The sequence below is a fragment of the Euprymna scolopes genome, chromosome 2 (genome assembly GCF_053919585.1).
Source record: "Euprymna scolopes isolate OS-2025 chromosome 2, ASM5391958v1, whole genome shotgun sequence".
In the NCBI taxonomy this organism is placed as follows: domain Eukaryota; kingdom Metazoa; phylum Mollusca; class Cephalopoda; order Sepiida; family Sepiolidae; genus Euprymna; species Euprymna scolopes.
Genome location: NC_136483.1, coordinates 128,182,826 through 128,196,095, shown reverse-complemented (window position 1 = coordinate 128,196,095; position 13,270 = coordinate 128,182,826). Strand labels below are relative to the sequence as shown.

At 34.8% G+C, this 13,270-nt stretch overlaps 1 protein-coding gene across 4 annotated transcripts in view; it reads right to left on the bottom strand.

Annotated features, from left to right (window-relative positions):
- Positions 1 to 13,270, bottom strand: part of LOC145295994 (hydrocephalus-inducing protein-like) — an 865,028-nt gene that overhangs the window by 326,668 nt on the left and 525,090 nt on the right. For 3 of the 4 annotated variants that reach the window (XM_080141978.1, XM_080142009.1, XM_080142001.1), the window contains 3 exons: positions 8,633 to 8,786; positions 8,287 to 8,364; positions 4,397 to 4,627 (listed from right to left, as the gene is read on the bottom strand). In XM_080141978.1, the coding sequence (XP_079998104.1) occupies positions 4,397 to 4,627; positions 8,287 to 8,364; positions 8,633 to 8,786 (463 nt within the window). The remainder of the gene's footprint in view (positions 1 to 4,396; positions 4,628 to 8,286; positions 8,365 to 8,632; positions 8,787 to 13,270) is intronic. The other variant, XM_080141990.1, reaches the window with a different exon arrangement.

Below are 13,270 nucleotides of genomic sequence, written 5' to 3'. Positions count from 1 at the left end.
AAAAACCAAACGAGGCTCACAAAATAATAGGTTTATAAAATAAAACTAAAAGAGGCTCACAAAATAAAAGGCTTATAAAATAATTACAAAGCAAAAAAAAACCCAAAAGAGGCTTACAAAATATTTAAACCAATAGAAATTCTCATATTCTCCACAAAACGAAAGAAAACTAATTAAAATGTATATATTTCTCTAAAATTCCTAAAATAAAAATGTAATAGTGTTTGAAAAGGCATTGCAGTAAATATTGTTAATATGTATCGAATAAGAGATTTACAACTTGTGGGATGAAAACCCAAACAAAGTTTCATCTTTTTTCTGTTCTTTTGTGAGAGAAAAACAGGTATGTATGTCACAATTCAGCCTTTGGGCGTGGAGAGCCTCTTTATATTGGACGAGAGATTTTGAACACAATGCATAGCACACTGCTTATTAAATGGTGCCAGTCGAATGAACACTCATCCATTCTCTCACTAAATACATTTTACTAAACGAGCGTATGTACACATAACTTCATGGATACACTTTCATTAACAAAAAAGGCATTACATATACCTACTTTAATAACACCGTTGTAAACCCACAAGACAACATTTGAAATAAACACATAAATTATTTCACTAACAAAACAAAAGCATGCTAATATGCCTATTCATGTACACACATGTAAACGCCAGTCGGTGTCAGTCAAAATAAACATATTCTTACAGACAAATATTTTCCTTCCTCGAACTCTTTGAAATTTCATTCTTGATGAACTCTTATTTAACATTGTCTTGAGTTGTAACCAGAAATATTTATTTTGTCTTTCTTTTAACTATGTTCCCTTTAATAGTAAGTGCTACATAAAATATCTTTGGACAAATCAATAACCTCCAAAAGTACGTAAGTCTAGGAGTTGATTCATGCGAACAACTAGGGTGAATTAAGTGAGAATTTGATAACTTCAGGACATCACAAGCCACAAAAAATTTGAATTTCGTTAATTGTCGTCTTTTTTTTTTCAATGTCAAATGCTGAATTTCTTTTATGCATTTTTTTTGTACTCAATTCTAACAAAGTCATGCCCCTAAAAACTAAAAAGCAGACGTGAATAACATTTTTAAGCGATCAATTTATGAAAATAAAAAAGTATTTTTAAAAATCCTTTTTAGATCAATTTCATTATTTGGTGGGTTTGTATTGCAAATCAAAAATTGAATTAACCAGTATAATATTTAATTTCTATAGTAATACAAGTTAAATTTATGTGTAAGTTATTTTTTTTATTCATTTGGATGAATTTTTTACTGGGAGGAAAACCTTTGAAGGTAGAGTAGAAACCCTTTTTTTCAGGGTAGTATAAACAAGTATTTCTCTGTAATGATTGATGAACTTTTCAGCAAATGACATTTTCTCTATAATAATATAATATCGATTGCTCCCTCCCGCCATCAGCCATAATAACCAAACCGTCAATGATATTTATGATTCTCCAATACAATTAGACTAAGCCTTCATACGTGTTTAAAAAATTATGTATTCATGTTTTCTTCAGTTAACATTTATTACATTTTATCAGGAATAGCTGACTCTCCGAAATAAACTTCTTTCTTTACTCACTACTATTAACCTACTATCACCACCACCAGATTCAATGTGTGTTACTATTTCATTAAATAAAAAAAATAACAAAAAACATTTATTCAAGAACTCTTAATGACTGCTTCACAGTCATTTTTTTATGAAAAACAACACATGTTCACTAAGTGTTCAGACGTCTGCATTGGTAAACTTCTTCAATTAGTTTTTCATTACTTCTTTCCTCCTAGAATTGATACTTTGATACTTATGTTTTTCATTAAATCAATAGTTCATCTTTTCACCATACAATTCCAGGATATCATATGATGGAATAAAGGAATATCGAATTGAATATCACCTATACAGCCCATTAATCGTATTGAGTACAACAAAATATTCCAATATCCATTTATTCTTTAAGCATTTTTCACAATTATTTCTTTGCAAATTACCTCATTTGAAAAGAATTTCCCTTTTCTGATCAGAAAAAAAAAACAGACGACAAATATTTTTATTAATGTAAATCACAGTTTGTTTACTAAACCTTAATACTTATGTTATAGATTGGCTAAGCAGAAGCAGTAAGTTATCTGTTTATCTGTGTATCTATGTATCTGTTTATCTATCTATCTATCTATCTATCTATCTATCTATCTATCTATCTATCCATCCATTTATCTATTTATATATATATCTACCTTTCTATCTATCTGTCTATATAATTATTTATCTAGCTAGAGTTGTGTGGACAAGAGATGTGAAACCATGTTTTGACAGATTATCAAAACATGTCAAACTTGGTGACCGGTTAAGTTTACACCGGACGGTATCCGAAAAGTTGACATGTCGCATGTTACGTGTTTCAGTCTGCGCAAGCATCATTTGCAGTTGGGTTTGAGAAATCAAAAAAGACAGATGGGCTGGAAATGAGTTTTCTCATAAGGGGGAATAAGTCTCAGAATGGAGGCATAGAAGCCCCTCACCACACCCCGAAGTCAGAGATCGTTGATCACTCCTCTGCTATGACAAAGACCTTGGAGTGAATAGAATATATAAAACACATATCGTCTTGATCTCTCTTGTTAAGTGTCTCCCTTAAAGCAGGTCTGTTGACATTGAAGAAACTCCCAGAAGAAACAATAGCAAAACAGGTATGTCATTATGTCATTATATGTAATTGTCAATATGCACGCATCAACACCACCAGATGAGATGAATCACTGGCCGTAAAATAGACATTTAGAACAAGGACAACAGTCTGTTATACAACGTACATACAGACATACATATGGTCCGTCTATGATAAGAAACAACAGACATTAGAAGTGCCACATATACATATTCAGACACAGCACGATTCAAATTACATCATTAATGGGCTGTATAGGTGATATTCAATTCGATATTCCTTTATTCCATCATATGATATCCTGGAATTGTATGGTGAAAAGATGAACTATTGATTTAATGAAAAATCACCGTACATTATTTAGTACCAGTATATACACGGACATATAAACACCACTACACACCACTATACAACATTTATTGCAATTTTTTCCGGTCATTTTCTGTTAATCCTGACATTTGGCTTAAAACAGTCGGGGACAAGAGAAATAAGAGTAAATACTTTCTATTCAGTTTTAAAATCTTTCCACTAGAATTTTTGTAGCATCCTCTGCACTCTCATTTCTTCAACATATCAGTCATATCAACAGTTCTTTAAAATATGTCAGTATTTACATGTGAAATCATGCATACCTGGAATGTTTTCTTACTAAAAGAAATCAAATAGTCAGATAGAACCCATGAAATCGATTAGAATTTTAAAAATATGACAAGGTTAGACAAACTGAAAGGCCAAACAGAATAAAAATTGATTTGTTAGATGTAATGTTACATTGGTTTAACTTTGAGAATATAACTGACCCTTTTTTATATATTAGATAAAGAATATAAGTTTTTAAATGTTATACTACTAGAATTATGGATCTTATGTGTCAAAATTCTAGTATATATTAAATATGAAATTGCTTTAATCCTAATACGTAGTTAAAACAAAATAAATTGTTTGGGACTATTAAAATAATCTCAAATGCTATGGATAACGTTTACCCATTCATTTATTTATTTTTATTATCACATATGCGTGAATTTATTAATTTTGAAACATGACATAAATCATAAATCTATGACCTCACGCCAAACTTATAATTATTTATATTTTGCTAAAGTAATGTTTTAAGCTCTATTTATAAGAAAGTTCAAATGCCAGAGTTAAGATCTCAATGTTTTCGTTTCAATTTCCGATCATGGCATCCATTTTAATTTTTTGGGAATTGATTATGAACTTTCGATGCAATATTTTCCATTTCTAAAAGTAATTAAGATCTCTAATATTTCGAAATGAGATAAATTCTTCATGTATTTATTATGTTTAAAAAAATGTGATTGACAGCAAAATTACAGCAGACAGACATACTAAATTATAACAGAAAGACATACAAAATTACAGCAGACAGACATACAAAATCTCTAATTATATAAGATAGTGATTATCAAAAGACGGAAATTAATGTGGCCCATATTTATATGCACGAATATTGACATTGTTTTTATTACATATAGTTACTCTTAAAATGATTCTATATCATTTTTTCTGTCAACATTTCAAATAAGAATAAAAAATAATACTAAGTTGGTCTCCAGATTGTTGCTGAAACTATCCCTCCCCTCTATAAGCTTGGGTTCCCCTATAACAGGAGGAGAATTCGGGAATAAATAGCAATACTAATTAGTTGAATTTTTTTTATTGTTTTGATAAGATACTTACTTCATATCATGATCGAGCGTGTCACTTCGGTCAGTTATCTGTGATTCTGAACGTTCATTAAAACTGGCGCGAGGTTCTAATTCAAATTTGTTTGTAACCGATTTCATCATTTTATCAGGGTATGAAGGGGGAACTTTTGACTGTAGATTATTTTTCTTTGTCTCTTTCTCATATGAACCTGTATGCTGGAGTGGAACAATTTGACTTCTCCTACTTTTTTTCTTTGTCAGCCTATAGAGACATAAATGCAAACATACAATCAGGAGCAAGTGACAGCAAATCAACAATTGAATTCTATCAAATTAAAGAGCAAAAGAAAAAGATAGCCAAACGACTTTACATTCTTTGTTTTACAAAATATGAAAGAAAACGAAACAATTGAAACAATTAGATTTGCTGGTGAGATTTTATCCAAATCAAAGTGTCAGCAATTAGTGCTGGAGAAACTAAAGCTTGTATAGCAGTTCGCTGAGAAATCAACGCATGCAGCAAAAGGTCAATTATTTTGATGAGTTAAGTTCTTCACTACAAGTTTTTAAGACCAAAATAAAATAATTTATGTAAACTCCCAAACGACTCATATGCTGAGATAATTTACAATTGATTTTTCACCAGACAGATGGGATGAAGCAGTGAGAAAATGAAGCTAAAAACATCCAGCAAATAAAATTCCTGCATACATATTCACATGTTTATGTTCATGTTAGAGAAAAAAAAAAGAAGACATTCATCATGCAATGGGGAGTCGAAGATTTAATAATATTTACATTTACTTTGCGACTTATACACCATACTGCCGAGGTAATTGAAGCTGCCGAATATATCGTTGACAGTCTTCGTGCATTATGCTTTGCTTTAGTTTTTGTGCAAGATTCGAAAGCCGCACAAATGAACACGCAACTTGATCTAATTTAAAAAATAGTTTCATGTGAAGTGATATACGAGAATCAGAAAATTATCAACTTGCAAGTGAATTCATTATTTCATCATTTGCATTGTCCATGTAAACTTGCACACTTAAATGTTGTAAATTAAATGTTGTAAATTAAATGTGCCAACCAATAGTTACAGACTGCAATTCTTTATAAAATTAAACAAAATTAAGCACCAACAGTTTGTGTCGACTTGAATATCGTGATTATTGCTCATTACAATTGTTAGGTTGTTTTCCATCGCTATTGTTTGCTGATTGTGTGATGCTTGATTGACATTCATAATCATAGAAATTCATTATGCTTTATGTGGTCAAACTGGATGGTTTAATACATAAGGTACCTTCACTAAGTTTCCAGACATTTTTATACAGGTATTTAAAATTGTCATATTGAAAATTCAGTATGTTATTGCTATATATCTTATGAAATGACTGACCAATTTTTATGATTTTAAATTCAAATGAACAGTTACAACAGAAATTGAAATACACTCTACTAAAGCCTGATTGTCACAGCTATTGAATTTCAAAAATGCAATCTGGACGTGAGTGCACTTTAGAAGAACAATATGCAATAAAATTGTTTTAAATGTGGAAAACATGCCACAGAAATGTATGGAATGTTTCAGACTGCTTTTGGACCATTTTGCATGAATCGAGCATCAGTTTTTGAGTGGCATAAGAGATTCAAGGAAGGCAGGGAGTCTGTGAGGGATGATGACAGGTGTTGGAGAAATAAGGAAGTCAGAACACCAGAGTTGATTGATCAATTAAAGAATTTTATGGATAAGGACCGTCATATATCTATAGAGGCAATGTGTACAATTTGATGTGAATATGGGAATTGTACACATGATTGTGAGGAGCTGAAACTGTTTAGTTCTCTTACACTGGAAGAACTTAGACACCAGGGTCGGAAAGTGGGATTGAGAAGTCAGCACCCCCAAAGGAGACACTCTGATCTGCAAAAAGTGCCTCAGCAACCCTGTCGGCATTCCCCGGAAGGCACCTCAGGCGATTAGCAACAAATTAACCACTTCTCAAAGAGAGAAGGCAAGGCCTGAGGGGATGGACCTCCTAGAACTGCACAGAACTATACTCTAACTGCAAAATCAACAGGGACCGAGTCATTACAGGAATGGTCTAATCTGTTGATTTTGGGGGGCCAGGATAAAAATCCCTAGCTGAGGAAGATTTGTGTGAAGTTTGTCTCATGCGTGCTCAGAAAAGATCAAAAAGATGTCATGGCAGCATGGAGATGGTCGAACTGATCACTTCAGATTGCTATAGTCCAGACCTTGTTCCCTGTAACTTTTTGTTATTACTTAAACTTTTTGTTATTACTTAAACTTTTTGTTATTACTTAAACTCAAGGAAAACCTTAGAGGTTGTTGTTTTAAGACAACTGAAGAGATGAAAGAGGCTGTGACAAGGATCACTGACATGCTTATGCAAGAGAACTTCCACGGGGTCTTCCAGAAGTTGTTGGTACAACAAGTTCATTGCAGCCAGAAGAGATTACTTCGAAGAGGACAAGAGTTTCATGTGTGTACTATTAATAAAAGTGCCCATACGAAAAAAAGTTTTGAAACTTATTGAAGGCACCTTGTATATCATGTATTGTTGCAAGAATTTGATATTGCTGATGAAACAAAAACCTTGTATATCATGTATTGTTGCAAGAATTTGATATTGCTGATGAAACAAAAACAGGATACTTTTGACTAAAAAGAATTCAATCTATTAAAATACTAGCAAGAGATCCGACGTTGTTCAAGGTTGAATGATGATCAACGAATGTTGCACGCTAAGAATACTTTCATTATTATCAACATCAGTGAAATCGCCCATTTTTCAATCAAATCGATTGTCTGCTTTAGTTGGGGAGCCACCACAGTGCACCAAGAGGAAGCTTCACAGGGGCTTAGTCCAAAATACATTGTAGTCTATGTTGCATGGTAAAGAACCTACCGTTGATTTTATAAAATTGTTTTCATATAATGGATAAATTAAAGTTTAAAACCTAAGAACACTCTCAGACACAAAGTATATTTGTGTAAAATGTAAAAAAAATGGGATTAGCCGTTTTGGAGTCAATAGTGAACGAGCTCATGCACACAGACACACACATAGACAAAGTGTCTTTTATATAGAACAGCATGCAATGTGTTCTTCTGACTGAAGCTCATCAATCTGTCTGGCAAGAGTAGTGACTGCATACTCATAGGAGTTAAGATGTCAACTGCTTGTTGCTTGAGTGAGATATGCATTGTTAATCTTGTTTGATGCCGACAGTTATATTTTTAGTTTAACAGAATGTTGCAACATTTTGGATTCATAATGGGGTATGATCCTACACAGTCGGGCGATTCTATTTATAAATGATGCTGCTAGGAACTGACGAATCGAATTAATTCACGTTCTGCTACCAACCAATCAGAAACCAGAATTGCTCCATAAATATTAAACCTTTTCTGTAGCAATTTGGCATGTTTTTTCCGTCTCAACACGGTAAGAATCTTTTGCTCTGTGGAATTGTCTACTGCAAACCAGTCACCTCTCAAGACTTGTTTAGAACAACGAACCACCGGAAACTGTTCTGTCTACTGCAAATCAGTCACCTCTCAAGACTTGTTTAGGACAACGAACCACCAGAAACTGTTCTATCTACTACAAACCAGTCACCTCTCAAGACTTGTTTAGAACAACAAACCATCGGAAGCTGTTCTGAAACTAAACATGGCTTACACTTCTAGACAGAATTTGAACGAATAAATCAGATCACGATTAACTAATTTTTATATTGCTCCCTTTTTTATATTGCTCCATTTTTTTATGTTGCTCCATTTTTTATGTTGCTCCATTTTTTTATGTTGCTCCCTTTTTTTCTCACTCATTGGAATAATAAAATGTCAAATAATTTTTTTATAAAAAGAAAAAAAATGCTTTCTCTTACTTTTCCTCATCGTGACGTCGATTTTCAGCCACTTCTAATTTCTCTTTACGGTCTTTTTCCACTCGTTCTTTACGCTCTCTGAAAATGAAAATAACGTGAAATATTTAGAAAACAGATCTTTTAAGTTTTCAAAATCATTCACATAGAGTTTCTGGAGAGTTAGTTCCTATTCAAAGTGAAAACATTTAATAAATGTGGAATCACAGAGTTTATTAACAGGTGTGAAGAAATCATAGCAAAGAATGGAAACTGTATTTAATGATGAAATAAATCTTGTGTTCATTGTTTTTCAACGCAAACACAACTTTTATTATAACGTGACTGTTACGTAATCTGCAACACTTACTTTTTCATTCGTTCCATTTTGATGACCATCAAACGTTTGTCAACTTTAGCTCTTTGAGACTCATACATGGAATCGTATTCCTCTTCAGACATTTCTTCGATCCATTTCAGTTCTTTCTCATCCTGTTCACGTTTATTCTTGTCTGCAAGTAAAACTAAAATCTGCCAACTGAAAATGACAATATCAACAGTTTTCAAAATACAAAAATCATTATGAAATTTTGGACAAAACTTCATTTTGATAGATATACAGGATTTCTAACATCGAAAGGATCATTGAGATGAGTATCAACATTCTAACAAGCAACTGAATGAATGAGGAATTGTCGGCTTATTCTGCTCCCAGTCCTCACCTCCATGCTACCCTTTTTTTTTTTTATTTCTACCTCAAACGAAGATTACACGAAAATATTATTGAAAAATGAAAACCACCATTTGAGCAGTCATAAAATTTTACTCAGTAAAAATTTATTTTAATTTCAACCCACAAATACAATAAAGATTCTAGAACTGGAAAGTTCAATTCATCTAATCATATCAGACGAACACCAACTGCCAAGCGAGAATTTTAATCTCTCATAAGCTTACTGGACAGATACACACAATTTTGCTTATTAGCACACCTGGCATTATTCAATGTGAAGGTAAACCTCACAAGTCTTTCATAAAAAAGAAATATTTTTGCATGGTAACTATTTACATATGTTTAAATTAACTATTTCTTCCTTGTCATACTTTACTTTCTAATTCCCATTTAACCGGAGTCCTGGATATGACCTTAAACTATATCCGATATGGTGAGGCCCCAGCTTGCAGGCTTTGGGGAGTGTGGAGCCACTCTTTAATTGTCATTGCTCCCAGGTCCACTCTGACCCGGAGTGGTAGTACCTGTTAGAGTCCCAACTATGGGTTTAATAGAAACTGATTTGAAAAAACCGAAGATATTCTATTAAAAAGGTTTTTCTTCAAAATCACTTGATTTGGCATTAAATAACCTGAAAAGGGTTGATATGCCATAAAACAAAAACAACCAACCAACCAACCAATCATTTAACCGGTTGCTTATATAAGACACTACAACTAATTGGAATGCTGTAATTTTTTAAGACATAAGAAACCTTTTGATTTTTTAAATTTCTAGCCTGGGTTCCTGGCGTTTCCTGAGTGTTTGGAGGTGTGTGTTAAGCAAAAAAATTTTAAAAGTGGTAGTAGGCAGGCAGGATCGAACCCACCCCGCGAGGGATGAAAAGAACGTGAAAAAAAAAAAACAAACCGTGACGTCTTTGCCGTTGCATCCATTGCCAAACTGGAAGTGGCGAAAGTTTAAATTAAGGCGAAAAGAGGGGATGACTTTCGAAAATATCGGCGAAAAAAAACGACCCCTTCCTGTAGAAAAGTGCCCAGTTGAGAGTGAAGAAATTAATGATTTTAGCCAATTTTCTGATATTTATTGTCTGAAGGGTCGAGCTTCAAAACGTTACCGATCTCGTAAAAATCCGTCACCTTTGTCGAAAGTTTTAGGCAGACATACAAGAATACATAGCTAGATAGATAGATAGATACATACATAAACTTAAACAAACATGTGAGATTTATATTATACACTAACCTGGGTGCCCGGTGTTGCCTGGGTGTTTGAAGGTGTTTGTTGAGCAAAAAAAAAAAAAAGTGGTATTAGGCAAACCCAAACCGCAAAGGAGAAAATAAACCTAAAAAAAAAGTGACGTCTTTGCTGTTGCGTCCATCGCCAAAGCGGAAGTGGCGAAGTTTTAAATTAAGGCTAGTCAATCGAAAAGGGGGGATGACTTTTGAAAATATTGGCAAAAAAGCGATCCCTCCCTGTAGAAAAGTGCCTAGTTAAGGGTGAAGGAATTAATGTTTTTAGCCAATTTTTCGATATTTGTCATCCGAAGGGTCGCGTTTCAAAACGATACCGATCTCGTGAAAATCCGTTGCCTCAGTTGAAAATATTAGGCAGACATACATACATATATGCATACATTTAAACAGACAGGTGAGATTTATATTATAGACTAGCGGAGGTACCCGGCGTTGCCTGGGTTTTTGAGGTGTGTGTGGTTTTAAATAAAAAAGAAACCGAGGGGGGGGGGTCGAACCCGAAGCCCTGAGGCGAAGTTTGAAAATAAAATCGGCCAGCGAGAATGAGTTAGCGAAAGATGTTTGATTTTATTTAAGTAAGAACGAAATTGACAGGTGCGCGCCCGGAAGTTGTCGAGCGTTACAACAATGATGAAGACGACGACAACGACGTAGGTTTGTTTGTTATAAGCGAAGTAAAAAAAGAAAACAACGTTAACACTTAAGCGGGGAAAAAACACAAAAAAAACTAACGTAAGGCAAACAAACGATGAAAACAGAACAACAAACACGTGAAAAATGGCTTAAATAAGCCTGTTTCGATATTAAAATTTAAAAAACCGGTGGGTATCAGGGTGTTTTTGGGTGTGTGGTCGGGGGTGAATAAGCGAAGTAAAAAAAAAAACCCAGAAAAACGAGCATTACGTGAAAAACAGCTTAAATAACACTGGTTCAATATTTAAATTTAAAAAATCGAAAAAAAAAGAAGACATCTCACACCACAATTCGAACCCAAAAAGTTTAGATAATGAACCAACGCACTAATTTACTGACCTAACGCGACGTACATGAAATTTGTTCAGTTTTTCAACTATTTACAGTAAATCAGGTCATGACGTCATCTGACGCATGCGTAAAACCGGTCGAGAGGGCCGTTTTTGTTGACCCCCCCCGTCGAAAATTGTCGATTTCGGGGTGAAAAAAATGAACGTTTTTGGCCAATTTTTCGATATTTTTTGAGCGAAGGATGGAGCTTCAATATCATACCAAGTTTGTGAATTTTTGTTGTGTCTGTCGAAAGTTTTTAGCAGACACACAAACATACACACATACATACATTTTCGCTTTTATATATATAGACTAGCGAGGGATACCCAGCGTTGCCTGGGTGTTTGTAGGTGTGTGTGAAAAAAAACAGGTGCCCGTGAAAAAAAAACAAAGCCTTGACGACGCGCAGTTGAAAAATAGTAAAGTGTGAAAAAAAAAAACAGGTGCTCGTTTTTGATTGATGTGACGGCGATAGGTATTCAGCAGTCAGCATTTTGTGCAGGACAGTTTTTAATGAGGTGAATAAATCGGTTTGTTTGTTTTCAAAAACCCGCTCCCCCCTCTGATATGACGAAGTCGACAAACGTTCACTGGCTCTGGGCCTGTTGTATTTATTTGCTTCCCCACTGAGCAAATTAGGCACAAGGCCGTTTTTTAATGTGGAGATGGAGGGAGGGGGGAGGGAAAGGGGGATCCTGCTCCCGAGAGGTGGGAGATGGGAGCTGGATAGTAACTGTGGTCGTAGGGTAATCCCTACCTTGACCAAGTTCAGATATGTGGGGTTACCTCCACATATGGTCTTTGCTAGTCATAGCTAGTCTTTGCTAGTCTTAGCTTTGCAGCATCTGGCGGAACAGATGGTATTTATTTGCTCCCCCACTGAGCAAATTAGGCACAAGGCGGTTTTTAATGTGAGGTAAAAACCAGCTCCCCTAAAAGTAGGCAAAAAGGGGGCACTCTGGTTACCAAAAATAATAATTGTCCCAGTATAGAGGGTTTCCCCTCCATTGACTGGTACAAATTATCTTAAGTGCAGCATCTGGCGGAACAGATGGTATTTATTTGCTCCCCCACCGAGCAAATTAGGCACAAGGCCGATTTTTAATGTGAGGAGTGAAGGGAGGGGGAAGGGAAAAAGGGGACCAGCTCCCGAGAGGTGGGAAATGGGAGCTGGTTAAAGGTCAGGCATGTGGGGTTGCCCCCACATCTGGTCCTTGCTAGTCATAGCTTGCAGTATCTGCCGGAACAGATACTACACTTTGATCTTGTCGCCCGGACCCCCGAGGGGGTGCAGGGGCTGTTATTAGAGTCGAGTTTCGCTTTTTGTTTATACCAAAAACCGAATGTACCGCGTGCCGATGCAGGAAATGTGGAATAATTAACGTTTGAAAGTCAATAAAATTAAATAGACAGGCGAGCTCCGTGGTTAAGTGTGAGATATTACAATTTATAGATGATATAAAAAGTTTTAAGAAGTTGTGAACCGAGCGAGCGCGTCTCTGAAAGAAGCCTTTTGTGGACATCGAGGAAAAGCGTACATACATACATACATACATACATGCATACATACATACATTTTCGCTTTTATATATATAGATGAACGCATAATGGCTGCCATCTTGAAATACGAATATTATCACTCGTTTGTTTTCAATTAAATAATAAAACCATATTTTTTTCTTTTCAAGTCATATTTTTTTTTGGTGGGGGGAATAGTTCATAAAAATGATATTCCTAAATACAATCTGCAATCATTTATTCGTATTATCTTGATTATTCTGACTACTATTCTCTCTTTGAGTGCAGCTCTGCAGCATTCCAGCCTATGTAACCCCTGGCCTTCTTCAAGTGTATCTTGTTGACATTAGCAATTTTTTCAATTAACTCGGAAATCTGCACAGAATTGCGAATGGAACCCTTTACAGTATCGCTCGCACTGAGGATTGAACCTTCAGCCGCCATGCGAGTGTGTCTTAACTGAATGTTAACAAGT